This window comes from Myotis davidii, unplaced genomic scaffold (genome assembly GCF_000327345.1).
Source record: "Myotis davidii unplaced genomic scaffold, ASM32734v1 scaffold6, whole genome shotgun sequence".
NCBI lineage: Eukaryota > Metazoa > Chordata > Mammalia > Chiroptera > Vespertilionidae > Myotis > Myotis davidii.
Window position 1 is genome coordinate 8,924,173 of NW_006383011.1, and position 19,078 is coordinate 8,943,250.

Below are 19,078 nucleotides of genomic sequence, written 5' to 3' on the forward strand. Positions count from 1 at the left end.
AAATCAGGTGTAGTACCTGATACAAATAATAAAAGGGAAACTATTTGAAGTTGGCTCAGGAGGCACACCCTCCCTCCAACTCCATCACCACATTTTGGACATCCTCCTCTTCTGAAGAGATCAAATGTTTCCAAAACAAAGGAATTATAAAGGAAGCTCTAGTCCCCCACCGTTTTCTTTCCCTGCTGTCACCACTCTCATGAACTCCTATGAAAAGGCTTCTGAGGTACGCAGAGTTCACTTCAAACCTCTCATTTAGGACCCACCACTGCAGTTTTGTCTGACTTCTGACTGGTAATCTGACTTGGCTGGCAATATTCCTTCCCCCTCTGGGCTACTCTCCTCCCAGTCCTTCTCTTTCAAAGTTTCCCTTCCCAGACCTGGCAAACTGGAAGGTATATCAATCCTTGCATGCTTTTTGCTTTGGAATGGGACCTCCATCTTTCAGGCCATTTTGGTTTAAGAAAATTTCTAGAACCAGTGATACCTTCCCTTACCACAAATCCTCTAATTTAGCATTGTTTAAACTTAAGGAGAGTCCTCTTCTACCCTTATCTATTCAGAAAAACAAATATTTTATTAAAGAAGTTTCTTTAAATAACAGGATAATAATAAAGACTATAGTAGGGGGAAATGTATCATTGGGGGATTAAAGTTCAAATCCACTGTGTGAGCTATGGACTAATAATCACAGGAAGGTTCAAGAGTCATGATTTATGTGGTGTTTGTGAAGCCACAAAGGTAGCCAAGTGCCTGGTAAGGTTGTACTCAAACAGGTTTCTAGATTGTAACAGAATCAAGCAACTCATTCTATCACCTCTCATTTAGTTCCTATGAAACAAAAGGTCAAATTTATATGTGCTCAGTAGAATGAGACCAAAATTTGGAGAACGATCTAGGTTCAATCAATACAAAGCTGACTAATATGTTTTCACTGAAGTATTTTTTTAAGTGTGCTACTCAGTGAAACATATTTTAATAAGATTGAGCCCATTTAAATTGTAACATGGCTGGCTCGGGACACAAGGAATTTAAAAAGAGGAAAACCTTAATGAAATTAGACATGTGACTCCCAGTTTCAGGGAGGCTTGTTTTCAAGGTACATGTGACCCACACAGTGCACCACTTTCTCCCGGGGCAGTCAACTAGAAAGGGCATGGGATAATTTCCTGGGCTGGTGTTTAAAAGTTCATTTTCATGGCCACTGAACTCTTAAACGCCTTTTCGCGAAGGTGCAGGCTACCTTTGTTCTCCAGTCACTCAACTTTCACCCTCAAGTTCAGGGGGAAAACACTAGAGATGACTGTGTAGGAGATGAAAGACGACTCCCAACGTCCCTCCCCAGACTTACACCCACAGCAACTTTCTTTCATGTACACAGACTGTTCTCTACCCCCAGCATAGCTTTCCTCGAGCAGCACAAGCCACCTGGGTCACACACAAGCAAATGCAGCAGCTGGCTTGTCTTCACTCACCGGGAGAGTGGGCAGGCAGCGTCCTATTCCTTGGCACCCTTGCCACCACTGCAAGACCCGCCGGGCTCTGGGCCCCCAGCCTTTCTCCATATTTGAGCTGTTTCTAGTTGGAGGTTGCCTTCTATTCTGGGTGGCCTTATATTTGGAACAATATAGTACAATCACTCAGAAAAATACTGTTTCCCAAGTCTCAAGAAAGCAAATAGAACAAGAAGCGTAATGAAATGCACCACAATGACCACAATGGCAAGCTGTAACATGCACCTGTGACCAGGGAAAAAGTGACCATAAACTGAAGTCTGTGTATTACAGCTAAGACTGATTTTTAAAATAGATTTTGGTAAAGTTTTAACTAGTTCTCAAAGTATCAAAAAGTGGTAGATGATTAAAAATTTAAAAAATTGAAGCTACATAGACAAGTTTATTTTGTGGGTTTTACTGGTGAGAAACAGAAGTGCCATAAGTCTTCCAAGTATTTAAAGCAGTGTAACTTCAGGAACTTAACAGAAATTATTTGACATGCATTTGGGAGCATGACGCCCTTTTGTGTAGAAACACAAGTTGGGTGGATATATTTAGTAATACTCAAAAACTGATGCTGCATCAAATTCTCGACAAAATTCCTGAACATTTAAAAAATGCAGGGTGGGGCAATAGTAGGTCTACAGTTGTTTGTATGGAAAATACAGTAATTAATACAACAATAAACTTTCATGTATTCACCTATAAACCCACTTTTGCTGCACCCTGTACGTATGAGCTAAGAGGTCACTATTGCTTCATAGTAACTGTTTTTCATGGGACATATTAATAGTTGTCAAAATGTCAAATAATCAAGTTGATTCCCTAAATTTCTGTACTAGCTGGAACTAGGAATACCACATAACTAAAATAAAAAGAAAAAAAATTTCCTTAAATTCCAGTTTTTTCATGGCCAAACTGTAATTCTACTAAAAATGATCAGAAGCCAAATGAACTTATTTGAGCATAATTTCTCCTTCCTGCCAACTTTCACTAAAATCTCTAACTAAGAATGCTATGTCCTAAAGAATAGCAACATTTTAAAAATAAAATATGGGAAATTCACAAAATAGTCCCCAGATTTCAGTGTCTACATATAATCCAGTAATTTATAATGTGATTGATGGCTTAAAATTCACCTCCCACCCCAACTGGCATAGTTCGATTTCTGGGATGATTTTTATGTGTAATGCAGTATTTTACAAATGAGTTCTCTTCAGGATTTGGTTCTCTCCGTGACTTCCACATCTCTCAGACCTTAAGTTTTTCTGATTCAACAACTGGGTAAAACTTAAGAATTCCTTTTGTCATATTCCCTAATGTATAGTAAGACTGAATCCCAATGCCTCTCCATTGCAACAAAATTTATCATAACATGAAATCTAACGTTAACAACCTATAATCATTTAGAAGCAGCTGGAAAGAATAGCCATTCAGTTACTATGTAGACAGTGTACAATATTTTCCCACTTTCACAAAGCAGATAAAATATAAAAGGTTCTTTTTAAACATTATATGTAGAGTGCATAGTACTATTAGTCTCCTAAGAGGGGGCAATATACGCGGGCCAGATTTTTGTGAAAGAATAAACTACTTGGTGATATAACCATTTTAAAGGAAAAGGTACTCTTTTGGAATTAGGAGTAGTGACTTTCTACTCATGTGGGCAACATAATTTTTGTTTGTTTTTTTAAAATTCTGGTCTTGGAAAAGTCTGTCCTGGACCGGCCATCATTTTTGACCTTCAAGTAAACTATACTTGAATGGTATTTATGTACTAATGAAGGCTTAGCTCTTTGCAAGCTCTACAATTACCAATCACACTATTTTCTGAAGACAGCTTCATAAAACAGAGTAAGCCTCCTGTAACTCGGTGCTTGGAATTGTTGTTGGCAACTTTGGAACTCAAAACGGTGGAAACCCAGATGCTGGCCATCAATTGGGAGAACAATTTCAAACAACCTTAAGAAAGCCACTTTCTATTTCCTGAGTAATCCCATTTTGCTTAGCTTTGTTTTCTGCAGTTTTTAAAAAATTCTACATTCATGAAAAAATACTTGAATAACCCTACCATTCCATAGGAATCTGAGTACTCATTAGCCACTTTCTATACAGTAATCCTCAAATTATTGTAGGTACCAGGACAGTCCATCCTAAATGACAGCAAAGTAATGCTCTGCATCAAGACTGTGTGGGAGGTAAATGACAGGTTACTTACCCAGAGGCAAGTACTCATTATAGAAACCGTGAATTCTGTGGTGTGAGCAAACAGCCTGGATAGGGAACAAGAGTGATCCCTTCGTACCACTGAAAAAGATAAACGTTTGGTTCTGCTATCCCTTGTAACGCAGCATTTCTGGAAAATCTTCCACGAAAAGTGAGATTTAGGACATTTTCTAATATTGTCCTTAAAATCACTGACTTCTTAAGAATTAAGAAAAAAATGAAGCCATTCAAATTTTTAAAAGAAAATGTATTACACATAGTCTCGCTGCGTAAAATAATTACAATTCGCAATATGACTTTTAAGAGAACTGATAAGATGAAGCTATTGTGAATAAGTTGTCTTCTGGCTATTTTAGTAACATTGTTTTAATTAATACTTTGGAAGTTTCCATTCTTTTGCCTTACAGAGTACACATTAAAAAAAATCTTTAACAAGAATGACAGTACTGTCTTTGCATTTTATTATGTAAAATGCAGGCTTCCCATTTCGATATAGATCAGACAAGTGCACTTGTAAGAAATTTTAGAGCCCAGCCCTCTTATCTATTATAGGAAGCCAACTATGGAAGTCTGAAAATTGATCGGCTAAAGTGGTTTCCTGTTAGTTAAAGATGTTTAATTTTTTATAAGCCCTGAAGGTAGGTCAAACTATACCTCTTCAGAACACATACCTAGTTTAAGAGAGAGGAGGAATTCAGTATTTCCTTATCATAGGGCAAGCGCGGATGGTTTGTGTAATCTCATCAGGCAAATAATATTTTGTTCCATTTTACCAACCTTCATTCTGACATTTGGCAGAACTGCAGTACCACACAAATCAAAGCCCAGATAAGAGACTTTAAAGGTCACCTTGACAAACTTCTTCCAAACGATTCCTGCAAATGGGCTTAGAAATGCTAAGAGACTTTCTGCTTTGCTCTAATAGAGAACAGTTGATTGTATTCAAAGAAAAGTTTAGTTTTTATTTAATTAAAGTAGAGAGTCTGAATTTACTCAATACTTATTTAAGACATTAAATAATTTCCTGGATTTGTAGATATTCATTCATTAAAATCATTTTTGCTGAGCACCTATGAGAGGTAATACCCCATGCTATGTGAGGTGGGTAACTATTCCAAGGTTTGTTGAGAGAGCAGCACAGTAAGTCCAGCTCATTGACTCCAAGGCCACACTGCCTCGGTTCAGATTCTTGATCTGGCACTTAGCAAGTACATGATCTCTCTGTGCCTCAGTTTCCTCATCTGTAAAATGTGGGTAATATGGTATAATAATGCCTACCTCTCTGAGTGAGGCTACTTATATGAAAAGAGCTCTTACAACAGTGCCTAGCCCACATTAAGCACTCTATAACAATGATTTTCAACCTTCTTACGCTCATGGCACACATAAACTAATTACTAAAATTCTGTGGCACATACACAAAAATATTTTTTGCAGAGCTGATCAAAAGAAAAATAGGTATAATCAGGTGTTGGCTGTTGTCATGTTTTTATTTGACAATCTAAGGGTAAAAGGTCAGTGCCCCTGATGAAATAGTCAGGTATTGCATGTTTTCAAAATTTTTGCAGCATACAGGTTGAAAATCGCTGCTCTGTCAGTATTTGCTACACATTTTATAACTTGTTTGTCAATTTATATTCAGATGTTTATTATTTGAGCAGCAGTTCTCGGGGTGATTTGACCCCCCCAGGGGGGACATTGTTAGCTGTCACCGTGGGGTTTCTGTGGGCATTTAGGGGGTAGAGGCCCAGGATGCCGCTGCACACCTGGCAGCACAGGACAGTCCCCACAAGGAATTATCCAGGCCCTAATGGCACTAGTGCTGAAGCTGAGAAAGCCTGATGTTGGAAAACTGCAAAGAAAATTTCTGTTGATGGCTCTGTAGCAGATTTTGCATATGAGGACACGTGGCCCACAGGATTTGGGGCTCTTAGTGATTTCAAAGAAAACTCTCTAAGCTTTGGCCCTCCTGTGGTCTAAGTATAAAGAGATCCATCTTTCCACCTCTGAATAGGAAATTACTCTTTTTAACAAAAGGAATAGAATTAAAAAATATCCAAAACATCCTACTGCAACAATGCCAGCAGAACCAGAATACAAAACGGGCAGGTACAGGGCAGTGGTCCAAAGAACAGATTGCTCTCCGAGTGGAGAGATCCAGCATGCTGCCCCCATGAAAACCCAGACACCATCCCACAGAGAATAAAATTGGCAGAAGGTGGTTTGCGGAAATTACGGAAGGAAAATAAAGCTTTCTTAGCAACACAACAGATAAAGATTCTGCACTTAACTGTAGGCAGACACACCAGGAAAGAATAAAATTGCCAGGAAATAGAAATGAGGGCCCTGACCCATGAAACAACAGCTCAGAGCAGGTGAGAGCATTGTGTGACAGGCAGACGCACACCAGAGAGACAGAAATCTGGATCAGAGCAGTGACCATTCTCTCCTTCCCAGGAGGCTAAGGGTTGCAGTCTGTCACATGTTTGTCTCCTCAGTGGATGGAAGACTCCTGAGAACGTATCTTAGTCATAACAGCTCTCAATTGCTAAGCTCCTGTTACATGTTCGGACTCTCCTAAATGCAGTCAATTAGAAGATTACTAAGGCTGGCTAATATGAACTCCCACTACGCGTTAATACCCATTAAGACACTAACTGTGGGCCTGGTACTATTCTCAATCATTTACACTACATGATTTCTTTCTTTTTGTTTAGGCCCTAAAGGTCTCCCCCTGTTCTGTGTGCTCATCATGCAGCTCCAGGGCCTCCAAGGAGACCAGGGCACCCTGGGAAGATAAGGATGGTTGGAGGGGCCCAGGGTCTTGGGGGGATCAGAGGAGAGTGTTAGTCACTGCTCCACTGCAGCACAGCAGCATGGCGTGGCGGTGACACTTACAAAACATTGCATCTGTAACAACATCCCAAGGATTTTGAAACTTGGGATATTACAAAGTAGCCTAAGGAATATGTTGAAAGTTATTGACAGCTCACTTTGAAATACTCTGAGTCATGACATAAATGAAATACAATAGGGCTCCAGTTATTTTATCAAGAGAATAGTCTATTTCCTGTTCCTCTTTCTCTTCGGGTTTGGGTTCCAGTGAGACTTTTCCAGATCCCATGCTTTTCTTGTCCCCTACTAGTGTGATCCAGGAAGTCACTATCTTACCTCTAGTTCCTGCTCATTCATGTTCATATTCTCTCTCTCTCTCTCTCTTTCTCTCTCTCTCTCTCTCTCTCTCATCCTGGAGTAGGTGTCTGAAGAACTCGCTTCGCTCATGGTTCCACTGAGGAGTGCGTCAGGACCACATAAACTTTACTTTTCATTATTTAACAGATGGGTGTAGTCACCTCGACCACGTGAGCTGACAAAACCCTTTCATAACACAGCTCTACGCCCTCTCACATTTTGAGTAATATTATATATACTGTTGAGCTCCCCAAGGTCATTGCACCTGACTTCCTATCTCCGTAATCAGGATGACTAGCACCCCATCTGCTCAATAAAGTTAACATGTCAACGGATTATCGAAACCAATGTGTGACTTTTCCTCTGTCATCTCAAAAACAGTTGTATAAATGCTTTACTGTGTGCCTGTCTACTTGGTAATTAGTAAGTTCCCAACTATTTGTCAAGTAGCTAAAACACACTTCTAGAGCAGTAAAATGGCCGGAAATAGGTGACACTGACATTTTTATGAGGATCCATTTTTTGCAAGTCCACACAAATTAAATTAAATTCCCACCATGTCCCCCTCTCATTAGTCAGTTACCATTATTCTAGTAAAATAAATCTACCTTGAAAATCTTGAATCACTTCCACCTATTTCTAAAGCTATATGTTAAATAAGTTACAACACTAACTGAAATGATCATGAGATGGTACAGACCAAAAGCAGAAATAGACTTTAAAACGGGGACATCCAAAGTATATACTGAATCCCATCCAAATGGCAAACATCAAATGGTGAAAATAAACAAACAAACAAAAAAACGTATCAAAAGGAATATAATTCTCAACTTCCTTAAAGGTAGGCCAACCCATAAGTATCCAGATGTTAACCAGCTAAGGAAATCAGAGGCAATATTTATTCGCTCACTCACTCATGATGCCAAACGACAGCTAAGATTGAAGTCTATGGAGTCACAGGAGTGGTGGTAAGGAGCTTCCATCCAGAGAACCTGGATTTCAGACAGCTGTCTTGTTCAGGGAGATGGAAGCAGTTCAGAGGAACCTGAGCCGAGAATGTGAGGGACAAGAGTAGCAGGACAGAGGCTGACATGAAAGGCAGGAGTCAGATGGCTTTGAAATTCATTCTAAACTGAGGCGTGAGCGGTGGCAAGACCCGATTTCTGTTTTATAGATCACTCTAGCAATGTGGAGAATAATTTGGATGGGGCAAGACTAGCTGAGATGAAGTCCAATCAGGGTATTAACAAAGAAGTTCAAGTGAAAAATGATTACTCGTGGTGTACACCGGACAACAGCTGGCAGAATGAAAAGGATATCGATGGATTAAAAGACAGGATGAGCCCTAATGTGTATCTGAATGTAGGCAATGAGGTTGAAAGAGGAATCCAGAATGGCTCCCAGCTTTCTGGCTGGGTACCAGCTAAATAAATGGTCATGCTATTGACCAGGGTCGGAAGTGCCAGGAAAAGTAATATATCTAACTCTTTCATCAGATTTTAAAATCAAGATCAAAGAGGGAATTAACAATGTACGAAGCCCCAAATCATCTTTTTCATGGATACCCACAAAAATGGGTTTCTTCTGACTCATAAGATTGCAAACTGTTTCAATTGTAATAACTTTACCCTCATGCCATGATGAAAATATCATCTGGCCAAACAATATAATGCTCTTGGAAGGAAAGTAATTTTATAATATCAGTGAGGGCAGGTAAAGCTTGAAGATATATATGGTTCTAAGAAAAAAAAATGACAGTAATTACAGAGATTAGCCTTTTTACAAGAATTAGAAGGGGCCACCCCAGGAAGGAGAGAGTTAATAGCCCGAGAGGGCGAAGGCAGCACCCACCCAGCGTCTCTGTAGCCAGAGTGACAGCAGGCAAAGAACAGTGAGGGCCGGGTGAACAATAGCTGAACAATCGCTAGGAAATGCAGACAATCGGATGTGCGCACTTTCTGCCTCCAGTAATGAGCTATGTGCTTAATTCTAGCCTCCTATTAACCACACAACTCCCAGTGAGGAGCACTGAAATGTGCAGAGAAAAAAGAGTACATCTAAATGGCTTAACCATCAGGTTGACAATCAGTAGTAAAGTTTACCACACATGTGCATACTTTTAGGTCTTGGGCTTATAAAAAAGGGCGCTCAGGGGAAGGAGGGTGCATGAGTAGGACTAAGAAGGCACAGAACTGAATTGCCAGTGTAGACACAAAAGCAAAAAAAGTCATGGGAACAAACACTGCATTCGAATTGCAGAGCAGAGCCGATCCGTGCCTGTGTTAAGCACCTCGGCACTCCCTCAGAGCCCGGTGGAAGACATGCACAGAGCTTGCGCCCTTGGGTCTAAACAGCCACGTAAGATACATGCTTGCCACGTTGACTACAGAAGGCTCCCTGGTAAGGTGGTGGTTGCTGCCCTGGCTTTAGCACAAGGAAGGGCCTTCAGTTTCATCAAGGACTCTTCCAGTACACAAAGCTCCCCCACAAAACAGGAAGGTCGAGATAAGAGAGAGGTGGACAGAGGGACAGCTTCATACAAGGGCAGCCACTTCCCGGGGAGACATGTTGCTAATACAAGTACAGCCGCTCGTCAGCCTGCACTTCCTAGGCCATTTGCTGGGAGCTCTGTCTTTGGCACGTACACAGTGACCCTGCACTTGGCAGTTTATAGAAACCCCCATGGCCAACTGATGTGGGCAGGGTAGCCTCTGCATACGTGGCAGCAAGACAGTCGCCAGTGGGAGAAATGGAGTCTCCCGTCAGTGAGAAAGCACACAGGAAGCGTGGGGAAAGCATGAGCTCTGATTTCACAAACAACTCTTACTAGGAAGGAAGTAAGAAAGTGACTTAAAAATAGGTTTAAGTCATCAACAAATAATTTATGATGGAAAACACGATTTTCAGATTCAAACTTTATATGCTCATTTGGTAAATAATGCTCAAAAAGGATGTCTAGGACCTACTAAAGAGTTAAAATAAAATATAAAACAACTTTGTAGCATTAGCATAGAAAGGACGTTCAAAACTCACCCACAAAATATGACAGATTAAAAATGTTAAATGTGCCGCTCCTTTCCGCTTGCACTGCACCCCTGCCCCATCTTTAAATCTCAGTTTCCCAGGGCACAGTCCACAAACCTCTTCGTTTTCTCAACATTCTCACAGGAAGTCCCAATTCAGTCCATTAGCCATTTCTTCTTCCACAATTTTACCTCTAACCCTGAACTCTCCTCTGAGGCCCAGATGTACTGATCTAACTCCGTATGTAACATCTCCTCGGAGATGGCCAACATCTCACATTTACCATGCCCCAAACTGCTATTCCCCCGCACCCCCAAAGCTGTTCTCCCAGTCTTCCGGTCTCAGCACACAGCACCACCTGTCATTCAGTTGCTTAGCTCAAAATCCAAGGAGTCACCCTTCATTCTTCCTAGAGCCACCTCACCCCGGGGCTGCCATGCCCTGCACAGTCTACGTGAACAGTCCCTCCAGCTCCTCAGTGCCCACCTCATGAAGCCGCACGGGGTCCCTTTCCCGTATAGTCCCCATGCAGCCTGTCACGGAGCACTCTGGGTTCCACATCTGTATTGTGAATCCAGTGCCTCTCCTCACCATCTCCACCCTTCCTCTTAGTTCCAAGTCAACCAAGCTGGCTCCCTAGAGAGTGTCCCTCTGTTCCTGCTCTCGCTCTGCCTCCGTCTTCTCTACCCAGCATTGATGGCGACCTTTGCAATGTTAACAGGTAGCTTGCCCCATTCCTTCTATAGCTTTCCATTAAGTCACACCCAAACACTTGACCCTGATTAACAAGCCCACAGGGTCTGTTCCTGCCTGTCTGTCTAACTTCATCTCTGGTTGCTCTCCTCACTCGCTGTGCCAGCCACACTAGCCGTCTTGCTCCTGTTTCCTCAAACATGACTAGTTTGGTCCTGCCTAAAGCTTTGCCCTTGCTGTTCTAGCTGCCTGTAATGCCCTTTTCTAGCCATATTGCTTTCTTCCCTCACGTCCCCTCAGATGTCACTTCCTCAGGGTTGGGGAGGGTTCTGACTCCATGTAAAAGGCCCTGTCACTCCGATTTTCTACCCTGCTTCTGTTTTCTTCATAGTGATTATCACTCCCAGGCATTACATATTTTTGCTTTTTTACATAATGATCCACCTACTAAAATATAAGCTGCATAAATTTCTTATTCAAGGCTATATAGCTATTATCTAAAACAGTATCTGTACATAAGAGACATTAAAAAGTACTTGAGGGGTAAAATAGTAAATGAATGGCCCAGACTTCCTCCTCTCATTCCATATTTGTTAAGGTTCTTTGGTTACTAAGAAAAGCAGTGGAAGCCCACGAATCACTTCCCATTGAATGAATATCCCTGTACCCATCTAATGATAAATGTAAAATGTTTTCATTTCAAATAGTGAGGTCACTGCTTTTGCCTAGCCTAGATTCTGGGGATGAAAGATCGCATAAATAACTGAAATTCAAAATAGCTCTACCTAGTCCTCCACGTAAACTTTGACCACAGCTAATGGCACAAACCAAGTCTGCCCGGTTAAAATTTTTTGCTTTCCTGAAGTTTCTGGGTGAAGGACTTAAGAGTAATAGCAGGGCCAGTATTCTAAGTGCATTATTCAAACAAAGGACCTGACTAAACTTTAAAATACACAGCTAAAATTTTCCAAAAAAGCTGACTAAGAAATTCTGAAAACTGACATTGTATAACTTTAGGAAAGGCAGATTTTAAAAAGGAACTTTTTCTTAAATTAGAAATTTTTGCAATAGTATCATCCTGGAAAACAACCAGGTTAACCAGTTAAAAAAAAAAAAAATTATTAAGGCTGCCTAGAGACGTCTTAAAAAGAAAGTGGAAAGTATGTTGCCTATTCAAGAGAAAAATGACCCAGAGTCTAATGAGCTCCATAAGCTACTCACTTCCTGACCCTCAGCAAGTCACTTGTCCTCAACGCTGAAATGGAGAGGCCTATCAATTAGCCTCATGTGGCGGCGGCGAAGGGTGACTAATAGACTTGATTGCAAGGCGCTCGGAACAGTAATTGCTATAGGAGCTTTGCTATCAGTCCCCGCCAAAGCACTGCCAACACCTTTGGCCCTTTTCGAGCTCTCTTCTACCCCTTGGCTCTTCTGGTGTCCGTCAGTCCTAGTGACAAAGACGAAAAGAGAAGTGAGGATCCTTCTTGCTTTTCCTCATGTCCCAGCCTGACGCCCAGGAAACACGCTGGACACAGGACCGAGCCTTTGTTCTCTTCCGCGCTCCCCTAAGCACCTTGCAGATAAGGCTCTTCCTCTCCTTCCTTTCCACGCGCGCCTACACCATAATCAAAACCACAACTGGACAAAGATCATGAAAAAGGACCTGAAACACACCATTCACTTAATTCTTACCAATAATCTCCTGATTTCTCACTCTTTCACAAAATGCCCTCATTACAAGAGTGATTGATTGCTGCCCTCCGCCTAAGCTGGAAATTGATTTCCTCCTCATTCCCTGATAAACATGGATTTAGAATGTCACTCGTCTTTGAAGGACTCTATAGAAATTCATGTTCTTCCCGAGCCGCCAGCCATGTGGTGTCTATTTTAGAGACAAGCCTGCCCCACGTTATCTAAGCAGCGATCTCTCTGCGACGCAAGAACAGCCAGGACACAAAAGCAATAGAATCAGTCACTCACTAACGCATAGTTTCAGTAACCATTCCTCCGTGTTTCAGAAAAGTGCTATGTTTCTAGCTGGTAGAGCCACACCAAGTAGTGTCCTTCCTGTAGGGGAGGACTCGCTTTTTCAAGTCAAATGCAAGCATTTTCATCTCCAACTAATTTTTATCCCAAAGCTAAGTGGTTTATGAGGAAAAAATACCTTTGCCTCTTGCTCAATGATTCCTCTGGTTCCATCACAGCACATTTCAAAGATACTGATAAGTTAGAGCAGGTTTGGGGATGATAGGACAAAGGAACTTAAACCAATGAAAAAGTAAAATATACTTATTGAAAAAAGTACATGTAAATAATAAATTCATTATGTACAAATGAAAATTGATGTAACAATATGAGAGACCCCAATTAAAAAACACATTGACAAATTATTCTAGTGTGGAGCAGGGGTCAGCAAACTACTTGCAGAGTTAAATCCAGCCCCTTTCACCTGTTGTGGAAATAAAGTTTTATTAGAACACAGTCACACACATTCACATAGATAGTCTCTGTGGCTATTTTCAGCTGTTCTCATGCTACAATTGCTGACATGGAAAGTTGCAGCACCATGTGGTTCACAAGTTTGAAAAAGCTATCGGGCTTTTTACCAAAAAAGTGCTAACCCCTGGTAGAGAGGATGAGAAGGTCACTGCAGATGGCAATGGTCTGGAAGATTCTGAAGAAGGAAGCAAGCGGCTTAAAGATAGCGATTAGACAAATATTCTTCCCTATGTTATCTATCTAAGGGCTAGAAACATCCTGAAGACTGATAAAAGGATGAAGTCTTCCCATGCTGAGAAAATCTTTAGAGCGATGAAATCTCCCAGTGAATAGCAAAACAGATGGACTAGAAACTAAACCGAGTTTCTTGGCTAATTCCAAATTCAGAACCCAAAGATACCACACCAGAGGTTTTCTTTGGATGGTGGTGCTGTTTTCATAGCTACCTTGCTTCTACAGAAACACACTGGCCACATGACAGGTTTCAGAAAAAAAGAATTGCTAGACCAGTGATAACAAAAACTGGACACAAATCTCACCTCTGCCCATTAGTAGACGTTCTCTCACCTACAAATCAGTGATACCCACAGGGGCCAGGGGCCCACAGCCAGGACCTCAGCTGATACTCAGGCTGCAGTCAGAGCTTGTGACAGAAACAACATCCACCCCACCATTTGAAAGAAAGAAGAGCATGTAAAAATAAAAGAATTGGACATTTTCCTTTTTCATGGCCTGCTGTGTCTCTCCTTGCGTCCTAAAGACTTAAGACTCTGAACACTTAAAACAAGTAGGATTGATGTCCTAAAACAAAATTAACAAAAGATACATCTGAAATAAAATGTGTCATTTCTTAAGGCAAAAGGTATTAAAGATCAGTCTGCTAACATCAAGCATTTTCTACTGGCTTAAAAACCAATTAAATTCTTATTTATTCCTAACATCCTACTTATTACTTAATAAAATTTCTATGGCATCAATGTATAGCCCTGAGAAACCACCCAGAATGGAGAGATGTCTTATCCTATTCTCATGACTGATTCTGAAGAACTCTGTTACTATCAAGATCCAGTGCAGGGTACTTATTTTAAGTGGAAAACACTGGAGTGGCAGCTGCCCTTACCTGCTCTCAGGCCCATCTTTATCTCATGCTCAAGTGCCAAAGACAGAATAACTGGTTTCCCTGACCAAGAAAATCCTCCTCCTCAAAAAAAGTGGATGCCCAACAGCTGCATGAGCCACCTTCTTCACAAGTGACCACTTAGAGGCTCAAGGCTTAGACCTCTCCAAAGTCCTCCTACGCTGGCAGGGAACCTCGCTGCCATCACCAGCTATCTTACCATTTGCAGAACTCACTGACAAAAGCATGTGTGTTTGGCAGGTCAAGGAACCACGTAATGAAATAGGAGTGGGGTAGGAACAGGGAGTGGAAAGTCAATGAGGCTGGTCCCAAACAAAATAACCATGTTCAAAATGCAAAGTTGCTAAAGCACCCTTTCTCTAAAACTCCTTGCCAGAAGATGACACCCAAATTCTAACTGTAGCTTCTGCTAACCTCTGGCACCCAACAGAAGCGTGGCACCCAAAAGTATAAAGACCCATCGTTCCCACACAATTATTTGTGGATAAATTCACTGGAATTGAGATTTGTTTCTGAGTGTACATTTTATGCTTTTTTAAAAATGGAATTTCTGTAGTTATGTATATTAAATTCCTAGTGTATGAAAATGTTTAAATACATTTAAAAACCCCTCTGTTGGCATGACGACACACCTGCCTTGAGTGTCAGAACAGCTGACACATCTTGGCTATTGAAAAGCCTCCTGTCCAAGAGCCAGCTCTTACAGTATGTGAGCCGGGGACGGCTCCATCTGGTCCCGGCTTACTATTTGTTATCTGTCAAACATTAGAACTTCTGCCTCCCAAGTTGTTCTGTTGCAAGTGAGGCATTTTGGGTGAAGAAAAGAAAGTACCACATCCTTTATTTGCTATACTACATTTGAATCAGGTTTACATTTCTTCTCTGATCCTTACATTTCTATATTCATTCTTTTTTTCTAATATAACTGCCAAGAGCTACAGCTAAATCAGCGATTTTCAACTTTCCATCTCCTGGCACACAAACTATCACTGAAATTCTGCGGCACACCAAAAAATATATATTTTGCCAATCTGACAAATATATATGTAATTTTGATTGATTTATAAAAATAATAATAGTAATTTCCTACCCTTTTGTTCCAAAGTAACTTTTAAAAAAATCAAATGCCTATACTTGTAAATAAGGATTTCTGGTACCAAGAATTAACCAATCAGACACAATCATCTTATGCAACATGACCATATATGACCTATATATTCATGGTTCAAGTCAGGGCATTCACACCGGATGGCTATTGTGTTGGTTGCTGTCATTTTTTTGACAGTCTAGGGCAGTGGTTCTCAACCTTGGCTGCACATTAGAATCACCTGGGAATCTTTTTAAAATCCTGATTTCTGGGCCTCATCCTTTGGAAATTCTGTTTCTTTGTTATGGGGTGGGGCCACAACATTAGTAACAAAGAAACAGGTGATTCTAATGTGCAGCCAAGATTGAGAACCAGTGGTCTAAGGGAAAAGAGATCAGTGCCCCTGATAAATAGTCAGGTATTGCATGTTTTAAAAATTCATGCAGCACACTGGCTGAAGATCGCTGAGCTAGATGAACAAAACTACTAAAATAATAATTAGTCTAAGAGTTTTAAGCCAGTAGGTTAGCTGCCTTCTTAGTCTTTCATTTTTCTCTTAAAAAAAAAGATAGTTCAAAAGTTGCTTCTATTCTATTAACCTATATTATGCAAACTCCAAAAATCTCAAAGAGGATAAAATTCTGAAACAGGGCTTGCTATCATTTGTGTGACTCAATTGAGCACTCCTGCAATCACAGATGTTTGAGGTACTGAGAAGTTTGAGGACATGAAATTCTCCCAAAGGAAAGAATTAGACCAGGTAAATACACTGTCATCAAGGATGATGGAGCACTTTCAAAACAGAGGAACAATCTTTGAATTGACTGTCTCTTTACTAATAGTAACACTTCCTTCTCACCTCCATTTCTGAACTTAACACTTGAACCCTGTGGTATGAAGTACTTTCTCTACAGGCTTTGGACCTGGAGCAAGGTCGAACCCATGCATACTTGGGGTTGTCTCAGCCCAGAGAATGTTGGGAGCTACGGGGGCTAGACATCACTGCAGCAGCCAGTCAACAGCCCAAGTGAGGATCAGACTTAGTATATACTTGAGGAGGGTATATAGGTCATTCCAAAGGTAAGCTGACTGGGTTGAGAGAACAGATTCCATCTGTTTCACCAATCTGCACTGGTGTGGCCTAAGTAAACACAAGTTACCATTACTTCCAGTAATGCCACATTTACAAATGTGCATGGGTTGCTTATCAAAATACTCCACTGCTTATTGATACAGAAACTACTAATTTTTTCTAAAAATTATTAGAATAAACTCATAAACCCAAATCAGGGGTGGGAACCTTTTTTCTGCCAAGGGCCATTTGGATATTTATAACATCATTCGCGGGCCATCCAAAATTATCATCTTAAAAATTAGCCTGCTGTATTTGGTTAAACATTTAATTAACTCACCCCTGATGCCTTGGCAAGGCCAGACCAAATGATTTCCCAGGCCTTACATGGCCCTCGGGCCGGACATTGCCCACCCCTGCAAATCTTTCACTTACTAAGAATGATTATTTAGCCACCAAAGGCCCCTAAGTTATAAAACAATTAAGACAAAGCCTGTATTTCAGATGCTCTTTCTTCATACTGTTTCTCTACACCTACTTTAATTAGCTCCTTAGGTTACCATGCTACCAGGTTATACAGGTTCAGTGGCCCGCAATCTGAAAGATACTATATAAACGCTCCATATAAACTGTAAGAGCAGCCCTGGTCACTGTCTCACAGGTCACCTATACTTCCTCTTTCATTTTCTATGTCTTCCACAACACCTAAAGAAAGGCCGAGCCCACTTCTTGCTGGCTATTATTTCAGATGCTTTAGTCTACAAGACGAATCCAATAAATCAGAAATCCTTTGGAAAAAAAAATATTTTCTTCTTCAGCACATTGTTCCTTCTGTGTATCACAAGTAAAGACTTCGATTTATATGCAGGCACTCTTTTGTTATTCTCAGTCTAGTCAATGTAAAAATTAATGTATGCCAACTCATGTCTTTTTTTTTTCTTACAGTAATTTATTTTGGCTTATCTCTGAATGGAATTACTAAAAAATATATTACATTTTAAAATAAAGACTATACATTCTTTTGGTATAGAGGTAAATAAGTTAATTTTCTAACATGTCCTGTACTGTTATTCTCTCATAATTTAACTTTTTCTCTCTCTAAAATGTCATGCCTCCATTCATTACATGAAATCACTTGAAATATTTTTACATGTCATTTAAAAAAATTGTTTACATTAGTTTATGTACTCAGAAGAAAATATCCTAAGGTCAGGGGATCTTTAAACGGCATTTCCTTTTTAAAAAGTAGCAAGACTTAATAATTTTGGGCTCTCTGAAATACTGTGTTTACGGACTGGATTGAAAGTCCAGCTCCAGGATGCCTGTAGGATACCGCAGAGACCATGGCAGAGCGAAGAGCCACAGGCAATGACAATATTCCACATGTGCTTCCTGTGAGCGCCTCTCTACCACTGGAGAGAACCAACTCAGCCTCCACATGTATCTCTATCTGTTCTTCAGTAAAGACCGCCCCCCTCACCCCCCACTCTGGGACCTGGGAACTTTGCATGGGGGACAAAACACGGCCCTGAGCTTTCATTTATCCTTGGGCTCAGACTATTCAGGACTGGAAAGAACCACACTTACCAATAAAGCACCTGACCACAGAGAAAGCCATAGGACTTATCACACTCATTTTATTCTTAGATAAGTATGTTGGTAGGGAAAACTAGTGCCTTTCTGTTCATTACACATAATTTTATATAATGAGTAAAAATAAACCTTAAAAGGATGCACATTATCTCTCAAAACACACAAAAGCTAACATGGCTTAAGACTAGTACGTGAGCTCCACTATACACATATTTGATGTGATATCAATCTCAAAGATATAAACCCCAGGCTGTGTGGGGTTTAAATAAATGTAATAGCTATCTGATGAGATTTTTATTAACATCAGAACCCAAGGAGGTAGAATAACCCACAATGACATAAATCGGCAGCTATAAAGAAAAGACCAAGTATGGTATTACGTTGTAGTTTTAAGAAATTTTACATCAAAATAAAAAGGGGCACCCCTATCTTGTGTGGACATCACATATGAACACAGACTTTCTCCAGACAGAGTCATGGATTACAGAACTGAGAGCTGCCACATCACCTAGGACAACCCTCTCCTTTAGTCAAGGCACAGGGGCCACACAGAGGTCAGAGGCATCCTGGCCCGGCAGCTAATCCGCCACCACCCAGGGCCGCTGATCTCCATCAGCGTCTGCCCCAGCATGTCACAGGGCCTCCCCTAACACTGGTTACCAGCAGTCCAAAGTCTCTGCTGACTATGTCTCTGCTTTCTAAAATGACAGTTATATTTTGCTTATTTTTCACACAATAATAGCCTTTTAAATATAATTTAATAAAATCTCAAATCACTGAGAAATTTAAACAGCCTTATTTTTCCAAGCATATAATTATTTGTCTACATTACATCTTTTATATATAATATATTTATACTAGTGGCCCCAGTGCATGAAATTCGTGCACGGGGGTGGGGGGGGGTGCTTCAGCCCAGCCTGCACCCTCTCCAATCGGGGTCATCCTGAGGGATGTCCCAATCCCTGTGGGCATTCAGACATCCCTCTTGCAATCTGGGACCGCTGGCTCCTAACCTGCCTGCCTGATCGCCCCTAACTCCCTCTGCGTGCCTGCCTGAT

General features: G+C 40.8%; 1 protein-coding gene across 1 annotated transcript in view; it reads right to left on the reverse strand.

Moving 5' to 3' along the window:
* Positions 1-19,078, reverse strand: part of CCDC85A (coiled-coil domain containing 85A) — a gene marked incomplete at its 5' end in the record, with an annotated part of 163,139 nt that overhangs the window by 10,340 nt on the left and 133,721 nt on the right. Inside the window, one exon of the mRNA XM_006778578.2 lies at positions 1,476-1,610. Within this exon, the coding sequence (XP_006778641.1) occupies positions 1,476-1,610 (135 nt within the window). The remainder of the gene's footprint in view (positions 1-1,475; positions 1,611-19,078) is intronic.